The sequence below is a fragment of the Montipora foliosa genome, chromosome 8 (assembly GCF_036669935.1).
Source record: "Montipora foliosa isolate CH-2021 chromosome 8, ASM3666993v2, whole genome shotgun sequence".
NCBI classification, from domain to species: domain Eukaryota; kingdom Metazoa; phylum Cnidaria; class Anthozoa; order Scleractinia; family Acroporidae; genus Montipora; species Montipora foliosa.
Genome location: NC_090876.1, coordinates 19,980,962 through 19,993,461, shown reverse-complemented (window position 1 = coordinate 19,993,461; position 12,500 = coordinate 19,980,962). Strand labels below are relative to the sequence as shown.

The 12,500-nt window shown below is 40.2% G+C and overlaps 1 protein-coding gene across 4 annotated transcripts in view; it reads left to right on the top strand.

The window, feature by feature from the left end:
- The window catches only part of LOC138012686 (uncharacterized protein C10orf67, mitochondrial-like), a 48,527-nt gene that overhangs the window by 23,001 nt on the left and 13,026 nt on the right, over positions 1 to 12,500 (top strand). Inside the window, exons 8-14 of one of the 4 annotated variants that reach the window (XM_068859531.1) lie at positions 342 to 407; positions 1,854 to 1,937; positions 3,939 to 4,004; positions 5,947 to 6,063; positions 7,347 to 7,475; positions 10,123 to 10,211; positions 10,696 to 10,761. In XM_068859531.1, coding sequence (XP_068715632.1) covers positions 342 to 407; positions 1,854 to 1,937; positions 3,939 to 4,004; positions 5,947 to 6,063; positions 7,347 to 7,475; positions 10,123 to 10,211; positions 10,696 to 10,761 — 617 coding nt within the window. The remainder of the gene's footprint in view (positions 1 to 341; positions 408 to 1,853; positions 1,938 to 3,938; positions 4,005 to 5,946; positions 6,064 to 7,346; positions 7,476 to 10,122; positions 10,212 to 10,695; positions 10,762 to 12,500) is intronic. The other 3 variants (XM_068859533.1, XM_068859534.1, XM_068859535.1) reach the window with 3 other exon arrangements.

Genomic DNA, 12,500 nt, shown 5'->3' with positions numbered 1-12,500 from the left:
CAGAGCTGAGTAAAAATATCTCAGACTTCATTCTTCAGAAGCTACCGTCAGCCGGAAATAAGCAACGCGGTATTCAAACATTTTAGTCGCAGTCACTTAGGCCTGTTTCAAACGTCGAACTTTATATGTGCTGAATCTAATGCAAATGAGAAAAATCTATTGTATTCGCTCTTTTGCATTAGATTCGGCACATGTAAAGTTCGACGTTTGAAACGGGCCTTAGCTTCGCTTCTTAGACTCGGGCTCGCAATGACAAAATAAAGGTTACACTTATTCAGTGCGACTAAGTTCTCGACGGCAGTCGACAGATAATGATAGCATTGATATTTTTCCTTTCCTAGTTAAAGAAAGATCTTTCTGATGCCCTGTTAACTGTTGAACAAGAGAGGAACAACTTCAAAGCTGAGGTTTGTTAAGACTCTTGTGCTTTAAGCTTGAATCAAATATATTTATATTTTGTTCATAAATGCGGAATACATGAAATAAAAATTAGCAAAATCATCGTAGTTAGATAAGTGACTGTGCGATTGCCTTGTATTTGCTCTACCCAACTGAGCTATCAAGTTAGCTGAGAGTTGGTCAACTGGCACTTCAAGTTTAAATCATACGATCATGAGTTCGAATCCCGCTTAAACACGAAGACGCACAATCTAAGAAGTTATAGTTCCAGTGACTTTAAAACGGTTTTCAAACTGCTGTAACAGTTTGTAAATTTATTCTTCTTCCTTGATTACAAACACCAATTTGGAAACCGTTTTAAAGTCACTGGAACTATAATAGTAAAAACTCAGTTCTGCTCCTTGCACTGAAACTAGAATCCTTTCTGGTTGAAGATTGTTGCTTGGGTGTACGACCTTGATAAAACTTGCAATCTTTGTTAAAACTGCTACTTTGATGAAACTTGTAACTTGTAAAACTGAACTCTTTTCGGTGGACGTGTACTCCATCGTGAGCCTTACAGTAGAAACTTTAGAAAAATCTAGGAAATTCTTGAAGTAGCAAAAAGAACTAGAGAGGGTGACATGAATAGACCTTTTTCGCTTGTACATTTTGTTTTCCCAATACAGATCGTGTGATAATACTCAGGAGGTTTGGTCCTTTGTTTTGTTCATTATCAAAATCGTATCGTGTAAATCGGCCCTTACACAAGTTATCACAGAGCTCTTTGTGCGCGCGCGGTGGATTGACGAATCATCCGCATATGCCTGAGGCACCACGCCTTTTGTAGTGCCTCTTCGTGTTTAAATTAATATTACGTTTGAGTTTCTAATCTAATTGCGATGATCCTCTCCTCTTCCATTTCTCGTTTTAACATGCTGTTTTCCGTTTAATTGCATGCCATGTGTTAAGTGGCGCAAAAGTTTGAATTTTGAGAAATTTTTGCACCGACGAGTTTCTTTTTTAACTTGCGGAGCAGTCGTATTCTTCTAAGCAAGCCGGATAGGCACTGGCCTTAAGCGAAAGGGAAAATTATACGAATTTGCCGTGTTCGCGCGCGTCTTCTCCGTTGGTGGCCCTCCTGTCATGTAGATAAAAGGGAATGACAAAGACTTGTTTGCACTCTTATTTCTTTCTTGTTTTTATCGCTTAAACGTAAGTCATTGGTGTTGTTAATAAAATTGGAATTCTGCAAGAATTTATTTTTAATTTTTTAAACTAAACGGGAAGTAAATTGTTAACTTTTTTTTTGAAAACCGCTTTGCCGTGATTTGTCCCTCTCTATGTCTAAGAATTGTCCTAGGGCAAGTAGTTCTTGCGGATAAATTCTTAAATCATAGTGCTCCTTTTAGAGTCATACATCAACCTAATGATGTCAAGTAAAATGTTAACCATTTTAAGCTTCTTATCCTCAGAATATAATACCTTTTGATGAAGAATCTACACACTTCATGTCGGAAGATCGCGAAAAAGTGGATCACAATACTGTCCTTGTTCTTGTAAGAATTTTAACCTGCCACATAAACTGTACTAAAGCATACTCCGACACTCAGACTGGGATCTTTATTTGCAGTAAAACACTAGTTTGAATGGCTGGTTGTAAATTAATGGAATAGCCCAATTTCGATGTATTAAAATTCAGTCCTAAACAATTGGCATCATCTCGAGGCTCTGTGGAATAAGCTCATACTAATCCTTATATTTATTCCCCCGAGTCTCGAGATGATGCCTTTTGTTCAGGACTGAATTTCAATATAACGAAATTGGTCTATTGTGAAGGGTTTTTTGTTACAAGAAAGGGTAAGGCAATTCTGTGTTGCTTTGTGCTTTGTTTCAATCTCGAAGCGTCGTGGACTCTCCATGTACAAATCTGTTTTGGAAAGGACAAGGACTTTTCATTCTTTTCAACTCACCAAGGCTACAATTGTAGCCTTGAAGGCAATACTTATTTTAAAAGATTTTAAAACAAATAAAACAAGTAATTTAAAATGATGTAAAGGTCCTTAAACAAAATTCAACCAGTTAACATGCTTTTACGACTATATCCTGCGAGCAGAATCTCTTTCGATCTTCCTAGATAAGTCGGGATGACTTTCTTTGATTGGCCGCTCATCCAAAGAAATTGATGAGTCAATCCAGTTTCGACTTGTCAAACCTGTTTTTTAATTGGTGCGCGTGATCAATCGCCACGCGTAATCTATATTTTTAAATTTAAACAGCGTGACGATTTTTAACTGTCTAAATTCCCATGAGCATTTCCTCCGTATGTCGGTTACAGAAACTAGTTTGCCAGAATTGAGAAAGCTATTTTGTGTTTGTTTGTTTGTTTCTTTTTTTGTGGTTTTGCGGTTACTAGTCACGCGTGACTGACTCCCGAAGGGTTTGATTTTTTAACGTATGCTCAATACGAAATGTGGAGGCGGCTTGCAGAGTCTTCTTTCCTCTTCCCGACTTATCTAGGAAGATCGAAAGAGACTCTGCTCGCAGGGTATTACGACTAATAACACGTAAGTTTTTTTTAAAATATGAGAAGATAAAAAAAACTCCTCCGTTTCCATTGACTATACGAAACCTCATTTGAGCGTGGAATGTTAAACAAAACAAATATAGAAGCACTAAAATAAATTTTGAAAGTTGTATTTAATTTCTTTTTTTAATCTTTTTTCTCCCGAATTGATTAATTGATTCCCTCTTACACGGCATGGGATCATACCATCGTGGGATCTTCGGGGTCATAGAAACTGGTTGAGGTATTTCTGCGTGCAATACAAAGCTTAAAGGCCCGAGAAAACGGCTCCAACATTTGCTTCAACATCCAATCGATTTTGTTGAACGATGTTGAACGATATAGACCTTATTCATAAATGGAGGTCAATTTATGATTCTTTTGTATAAGTGCAAATTAGCCTACTAAGCCTCGATACGATACAGTGAATTGAGAAGAAGTTTTGCTCGAAAATGAGGCTTGGTAGGTTAATTTGCACTTGGACAAAAGAATTATAAATGTGACCGCCATTTATGACTAAGGTCTATTGACTTTTGGGGTAGGCAAACGATTTCAACACATCATTAACATTTGATTCAACAAAGCTTCACGAGAGGCCTTGTATTCAGTCCCAGGCTGCAACCGCGGTTGTTGCTATGTATACGTCATAGGGAGACCGATTAGTGCGCAAGCGCATACCCAACAATGTTGAAACATTCGCAAAAAAAAAAATGTGAATGGTTGTTGAAGCATGTTTCAACACGGTTGAAGGTGGTGAACAACGGGTTTCAAAGTCGCTGTTCAACAGAATAGAACGGATGTTGGAAGCGTTTTCCCGGGCCTTATAAGAAATAATTCTGATAAAAGTAGCTCAATAGTTCCTTCCAGGGTACTTTCAACTCCAAGAGCTATTCCATTGATGAGCAAAATTAATTGACATCGTCTAGAGTAATCACGAAGTATCGCTCTCGATGATAAAAAGCTAACGAGTTTAGTTTTTCTTTTACTCTTACAGCTGCAAAGACAGAAACTTCAACTTCAGAGTGAAATGGATGCCAAAATACAGGAAACGAAGAAAAATGTACGTGGAGAAATTGGATTTGAGTTCTTTCAATGTCACGTTTGAGTCTGCGAAAATTGCATTTCTTCTAGGGCGAGCCTCAGTTTGTGTTGGCTTTACAAAAGAGGTAGATCCCTTCAAACGTCCATGAAGCCGGTGTCATGCCTTCGGGCAGGTAGACGTCTAGTTCTTGTCAGGAAAATGTTATCACGTGTCTTGTTCAGTGATAATATCCAGCAGGCCAAAAGTTGTTGAGTTCGACTTCTTTCATGGGCATTTTCGAGTTGCAAAGTGCGTTAATTTTGTAACTAGCGGTTGCCTGTTCAGGGGAGCAGCGCAGGCGCAGTGGTGAGAGCACTCGCATCGCACCAATGTGTCCCGGGTTCGATTCCCAGACTCAGCGTCAAATATGGGTTGATTTTGTTGATTCTCTTCTCAGCTCTTCTCGATGTTTGATAGAGCGGTTTTCAATTGAGTGTCGAAAGTAATCAGCGAATTGCTTTGGTTTTGCATTACTTCACTCAGTGATTGGTTCAAAGTTCTCGCACCATTTTTTTAACCAATCAGAAGTGAAACCGAAACCAGTCGTGGCTTGCGCGTGCACATTTTCCCGCGCTTTGTGTCGGCTAGGTGTAATTACTTCGAGTTTTGATCGGTTTACCGGATTGTCTCCGTCCTTTTTGATTGGCCAAAGTAATTACTTTGGTTTTGGTTTTAAGACACTCGATTGAAACTCGCTCTGTGGTACGGTTAAACTGATTTGATTTCTATGTATAGTGTCCCCAGTCAGCGTTAGAGCACTTGACACTTAAAATAGTTAACAACTATTCACCTCAGGGTGGGTGGGTGGTTAGTGGTGGATAATTTGCGCGCGAGTTGCTTGGAGGTGAATAGTGTATACTGAATGTATGGTCCCGAGGGAAACAGTTAGTTTGTTTCCCGAGAATCCTGATGTTCCCCGAGACGAATTCGAGGGAAACATGAAGACTCGAGGAAAAACAAAACTGACTAGTTTCCCGAGAGACCAGACATTAAGTGCTTTGTTATATATTTTTCCTTCAATAATCACAGCAAAACATCCGGAGCGGGCAACAACTGCGGAATTGTATCCCGGTCGAGATACATTTGAATTTGATCAGGAGCACGTGACCAAGAATCATCCAATCACAGTGCTCGTTTCGTTGAGTGAAAGTCTTGGGATATAACAATGAACAATTATTCTACGAGGGCGCGCTGGATATGAAGTGATAGATAAAGCGCCGAGTTGGTTATGATCATTTTATTTCCAGCCAGCCCGAGTAGAATAATTGTTTTATTAAAAACTCCAGGATCAACAACTCTTCTTTGGTCTTCCTGGGGGTACTATTGTCGACTAAAGCATTGATTTCTGCCACGGTCAATTCCGGTCCCAAACGGCTTTTGTCGGCCATAGTTTCTCAGAGCTGTAAAAATGTTTTCAGCTCGCTTTTTGCGCGACGCGTTTCATTGACCATATCAGGTACAGCAGTTATGTGAACTGATAGCCTGTGTCCGGCTGGAAATCTGATATTCGTAGTTCAGTTTTTAATAACAAAGGATATCCGGAGTTTGAGTAGCCAATCAGAGCGCGCCTTCAACGCTTTCCACTGTTTTAGTATACACTAAATTTCAAACAGTGGATAGCGTTGAACTCGCGCGCTGATTGGCTACTCAAACTCCGGATATCCTTTGCTTTTCACCTTCAAGCAATTCGTGCGGAATTTGCGCCCGAAAATGTTGTAATCTTTGCAGTAATAAGTGAGTTAAAATCGTCATTTTGTGCTATGTTATCTTACTGTTTTAGATATACTAAAACAACTATTCACCTCAGTGTCGGTGGCGAGTGGTGGATATTTACCTCTCCGCTTCGCGGCTTGGTAAATATCACCACTAGCCACCTTCACTTCGGCGAATAGTTGCTAATTATTGTTATTTTCACTGACAGTTAATGGCAGCATCGCGAAAACAAGTCGAAGAACTGCAGCGATCCCATGACAAAAAGATAAAAGAACAGCAACTTCTTGAAGAGAAAAGAAGGCAAATGGAATCGCAGGAGAAAGAGGTATTGTTTTGTCAATGTGTAATGTGTTAGAAAGTGAATTTTTAGGCAGTCGTTTTTAAGACATCAATAGAAAGATCATTTAGCCAGTCTTCTATTTTTGTCAGGTAGTTTAGCATGTGTGGTTCCTCAAAACTTATGAACTTAGTGATTCCTCAATTACGATGTCGGTTCCTGCTACTTACTTTTTTAGATTTATTTGCCGACTGAACGTGCTAAATTTCAGGTTATAGAGTTTTTGACAAAAGTTCACTATCGCAAAAAATAAATGCAGGTATCGAACTTGGTTAACTGATTTATTTGGATGGTTGTCTACAAAGTGATTTTGTTCATGATTCGCTTTGCCTGAAGCTCAAATGATCAAAGGGCGCCTGCTCTGACTTACGTGCACTACGTGTCAATCGAAATCACCACAAAATCAAAGGCCACAATAGACCATATTCGTATTCTCAGTATTGAACTGGAACTAGCTTGCGATGGAGGCTAATGCGGGGAAATCTTTTCAAATGCAAATAGTTTTTAATATATTCCCCCGCATTAGCCTATGCAAGCTAGTTCCAATCCAATACTGGGAATACGAATATGGTCTATCAGTACTTCCCGGACGTACTTTCAAACAAAACGATTAAGTGAATCATTTTCCCAACTCTTGCACATTCTCGCGCAGATCTGGAATTCAGTGAAAATGCGCGTGTTCCGCTATCAGCCCCGAGAAAGGGGAAAAAAATGAAAACTTCAATTTCAAGGCCGGACGAATAGTGGAATTTGACTGTGGGTAGTCGAAAGTATTAAAAAGGTATTTGTATATTCGTTAGCGAGGTGGACGAGGGAGAAAAATAGCCCGTGAAAGTTACCAAGCGGTGAAAGCTTTTTTTTGTGTGAGAAATTTAAGATCCTGGATATTGGTCTTTGAAACGATCCCTGTGTAATTGTAGCTACGTCTTCACGATAAATTAAAATCATGAACGTATGTATGAGACCCACGCAAATTTCTCAAAAAGAACAACGAGTCCTGAAGTTTATTATCAGAGGCAACATGAAGGTAAGTAGATTGAAAAAAATCGGAAAAAGCCGTCGACGCCATTTAATTGCCCTTCATTCAGCCAGTCCACTAGTAGCCAGTCAAGGAAATAGGCACGCAAGACGTGCAAAACGTCAAGTAGCAAGGAGACAAGATCAGTCAGGAGGCAGATGTCTTTTCACGCTTTCACAATTTATTGTATTAACACTAACCATCACTTTGCACTGTACTTCGTTACATACTTCATACGTGTCTGTACCTAAAGTCATCCATTCCTGCATCGTCCACAACCGGAAGTGCACTCACTCAACCCATCAACGTGATCAGAAGCTCGCTCTCTGACAAGCGCCCAGTGTATGGCTCAGACTCGTTGGCGCCCAGGCTCTATCAAATGGTAAGGCTACATGATGAAACTGGGTCGTAGCAAGTTTAATACTTGGTACATACAGACTACTTATAAAAGTTCGGGAAATCATCGGTTGGGCAAGAGAATTACCAATTTCAGAATTTTAGGGGGTTCGACAACCCGGAAGTGATCTGAGAAAATTAATCCCTGGCTCCGTAAATTGCCCAGTGATTGGTTGCCTTAAGCCAGATGGATTTAATAAACTTCAACCTAGCTTCAGTTTCTTTTTACTTTGGGTTGACTTGCACGAAAGGCTTCTCTCTCCCTTTCCAGCCCTTTCGCCCCTAAGGGATTCCCTATTGACGAGTCAAATCGTTCGATGTTAGACAGAGTAAAATCTCCAAGTGGCACTCTTGAGGGGCAAAGAGTGAAAAGGAACGTCTGCGAAAACAAGAAAATAACTTCAAAGCACAAAATATATTGTTATATAGCTGAGTTTTCCCCTAGCAGCGCGCCCTCTCATTGGTTACTTCGAGTTCACATGACATCTAACAAGAAAACGATTTCCCGCCAAAAGTCTCTGAGCGGGCAACAGTGCAAAATCTATGACGTCAGAGGGTAACAGTGCACTGTTACCCGCGAATGTTGACCGACGACCGCCGTTGCTGTTGCCGTTGCACGTTTTTCTTTTTGTGCTATATAACAAATCACTTAATGACTGGTCCCTCGGGAAACAGTTTCCCTCGGCTACGCCTCGGGGGAAACATCGAGATTCTCGGGAAATAAAATGAAGTGTATCCCTCGGGACCAGTCATTAAGTGTTTAATGTTTATAATCAAAGTTGTTTGAACCAGGAACTCATCAAGGAGAGCCTCTATCTCCAATACTCGGCGAAGAAGTCAGCCGTACCCTTTCCCGAGTAGATTTATTTATAGAACGCCTTCCTTGTCCAAGTTAACAAAAATCCCTTTGTGCAAAACGATATACATTTTTTAAGAAAATTTGAAGTTGAAAACAAGAAGCAAGTTCGTTAAGCAAGCAGACTGGACGTAAACTGAGAAAGATGACAGCAACATCATTACAGAATTATTTTGAAGCGCAGGTTATAGACGAAAGATAGACTGATCCTCGCACTCACGTGGACAATTCAAGCAATTTCCCTTTCACGGGAACACATGAGCCCAACAATAGTGTTTTCATATGACGTCACGGCGGCCATGTTGGAGGAGTGCCGGAAACAAAGAAACAGCGGCCATGTTGGAGGAGTGATTTATTCTTTTGGGAATTGAACTCCATTCTTATGAAAATTCTTCCTTTTGTTTTAGTATGCAAATATGGCTGCTGGTCACATGAACGAAAACACTCCATTGACCTTCTCTCAACTGAGTGACTTCACAACTCAGTTGGTACAACATTGCACCGTCATGGGCTCGATTCCCTGTTGAAGCCGCCTGAAAATTTTCAGATGTCTATAAGAGACAATTGCTTAAATTGTCCAGATAAGTGAGATGGTCATCGCTATCGTTCGTAATGCACTCAGTTGGTTGAGCACCGGGCTGCCATGCGGGAGGTCGTGAGTTCGACTCCGGCCGGACCAACACTCAGGGTCTTAAAATAACTGAGGAGGAAGTGCTGCCTTTGAATTACATCCGCAAATGGTTAGATTTGACGACTGATGATAAGCTGGAGGTCCCGAATAAGTCACAAATAACTTCCATGTTCATTAGTTCCCTGTGGGACGTTAAAGAACCCACACACTATTCGAAAAGAGTAGGGGATGAAGTTCTTGGTGTTGTGGCTGTCCTCTGTGTGTATATGGGTGGGTGGGTATAGCAGGTCCCCATCAGCTGAATAGCTGCCAAAACTTCAACCTGCTCAAGCAAATAAACAAACAAACAAACTGGGTCTTCATTTCAGCGATGTCCCTTTCCTTATCTCTACACAAGGCGGAAACGTTTTCACCCAGTGTTTATTGCATTGCAGATTGCAGACTGATGCAATTATAAATTAATCAAAATTTAGAAAACTACGTGAAACATATATATGGCCTCTGTTTCTTTTTTTGACCGGATTATGAACTTAGATTTTCAAATCGAGATATGGTCGGTTGCCTAATTAAAGATCTCTGCCGTATTTATTTTCCGCGAGAAGGTAAAAACTTTCCGGCTCAGCTGGTTCCCGTTCTCGAATGTCCCGAAAACTTTTCGGGCGCGAAAAGCCATTTACGAAACTGCCATTCGCTTGTTTTGACAATGACATGTTTCCAAAATGACAAAAAGCAAAATGATTGTGAAGTGTGATGGCTTTAAATCCGTCCGTACATAAGATACAGAGGAAATTGTGACACCCCAAAGGGATCCCGAAAATTTTCGGAACTTTCGAGGAACACATAACGTGACCGGGGTAAGGTCACGTGAGTTTTTGAGGTCTGTGGTTTTCGCGGATAAACCTTGTGTCAAGTGACCCTGATTTCCCTTTACCAAGGGTCGCATTAGTAGCAAACTTCTATTTTTCGTACAACCATAATAATTCTCTTTCAACTTATGTGTATCGTTTGAGAACTTGGTTGCTCGTATCAAGCAAGGGGTCTCAAATCAAGCAACTTGCATTAATTTTCTGGACAAAACGCATATTTTAGCTTGACGTTTGCCGCAAAATGTCAATTAATAATTTGTAATTTTGCCCACGTTTTTAGGTGAAACCTCAGGTGAAAGAATCTGAAAATATTGACATGTTGAAAAAGCTACAAAAACTCGAGAAGAAACAGAAAGCTGAAATCGAGAGGTGATTAAGTAGCTATTCTTGTGAGCAAGTCCTTTTTACCGGCAAAATAAATGGACGGTGGGCACATTTATTGGGGGAGGGGGGGTGGGCATCTTGAATAATTGTGACGTATTATGGTCGCCCTATTAGCCAGTATGCTAAATACCATAATACTCTTTGTTTATCCCTCCAAAATTTCGCCGAAGCATTGTTTCCAGTTTCTCTTGGGACCATTGTAAGTCCCAAGAGAGAATAAAAACAATGCTTATACAAAATTTAGGAGGGAAAAACAAAGAGTATTATGGTATTTTTCATACTGGCTAATTGTTATTATACAAAAAGGTATAAGCCGATCATCGTTACAAAAGACAAGGATTTTCGAACCAAAGCTCCTTACAACAATTTGTTGGCCGCGAAGTGTATATCTTTTCATTCTCACAGTGCAGCTTTACCCTCCTCTTTCTTCTCTTCATCACTGATTTATGGTAGATATATTTCTGCGCAGGTTGAAGAAAGAACTTGAAAGGGTTAACCGTACATGGGAGATCAAAGTGAACGTTTTAAAGCAAACGTAAGTTTAAAAATAATAGTAATAAATTAATAATCATGTATTAACTTGTGCAATAAAATGTCGTAAAATCAAAGTGATTACAGTGGCGAATCACAGCAAACGCTTTGTTTTCGTATCGCTACGGTTGGTAATTGGCTTTCTTTAAAATCTCGTGGTTCATTTTCAACCAATCAGCGTTGCGTTACACTTAATTGGCTCATTTAGTTCGATGTTGTGATTGGTTACTACGAAAGTAACACAGCGATTTTACTCACGTGACTAGCGGCCAGAAAGAGAAACGAAAGCATTTCCAATTCGCCCTTGTCACACGGCTGCCATATTGTCCCGGGAGACCAAAAAAGCTTTGTTTTACCACCCCAAGCCTCGCAGTGGAAAACATGGGGGTGAGGCTTGGCGTGGTAAAACAAAGCTTTTTTGGTCTTTCGGGACAATATGGCCACCGTGACAAGGGCGAATAGAGAAAGAACTTTGATCTCAGAGGATGTCCACTGTAACGTCACGTGAAAACCTTTGCTGTTGAAGAGAGTTGTTTTTCGATTAATTGAGAGATTTAGTATCGCGTTTACGACATTCGGCAAACACTATCTGCTTGTCATGAAAACATAAAACTTCCCCAAGTTGATCGACATCTGTAGATAACAGACAAGAAATTTTAGTATACTCTAATCATACTGAAACGATTAAAAAATACTTTGTATCTAATCCAAATGATCACAAAACACAGAATGGGAGAAGACTTCCCGTTTACTGTAACCTGCGATCAGGCCCATTTTTAGCTTCGCCCATATGTTCTCTTATGTCGTCGCTCGCTAAAATTGGGCCTGACCAAAAGTCTCTCAAGAATTCCGGACGGTCGGCCAAATTTTGGCCGACCAAATTCGTGATCTGAATTGCTGTTGAAACGCCGGAAGTGAAAATGTCATCGTGATTGCGCGAAGCTCTCGTGAAGTCCTCGAGATTAATCCGCCATAAGTGTACGAAAAATTTTGCTGCCTTTTGTTCTTACAATGCCGTGGACGGTGCAACTTGATTTTATTTGTATAAATGGAGATATGCCATCCGAAACATCTCATAACTTGTCCAGAATCGGGTTTGAATCTCTGGAAAGGGTGAAATTAGCGATTCCGTTGTCGAGCTCTGTGGCCATGTGGTTGAAAGTACTTTGGCACAAACTTCCCTGATGTTTTGAAAGCGAAATAGCTGGTTCTTTCAAATGGCAATGAAAGCCGATGCATATTGGTTTCCTGGATGAGACAAAGGACATATATATCAACAGGAGGAGATGCTGATAAAATCGCAAGTTACACGAATGCATGTTTTGAACCTCTGTGTATCAAACGGCATTATTTACTTACTGTACATGACACGGTCTGTTTGCACAATTTGGAGTCAAGATTGCTTCATAATATTTCCAGTTGATTTAACTTAAAACTCGCACTCCAGAAACTAAAATGGCATGTTTCGGATTCCAGAGAGACCAATTGTACAAAAATAAAAGTAACTTCGCGAGTCCATCTTACTGTTCGTACTCCATCAAAACACTGTCAAAAAATTAACGGCCAAACTTATCATGATTTTACTGCGTGCAATTCTAGAAATACGCTGCAACTGAAGATATTACCTGAAAAAATCACCAAAGAAACCTTCATGGGCAAGCACGTTAAAGGAATAATGTATTTCTCTTTTTTTTTCTTTAAAAATCTATTGCCAAACCGTCCAACGATAGAATGCTAGGCACC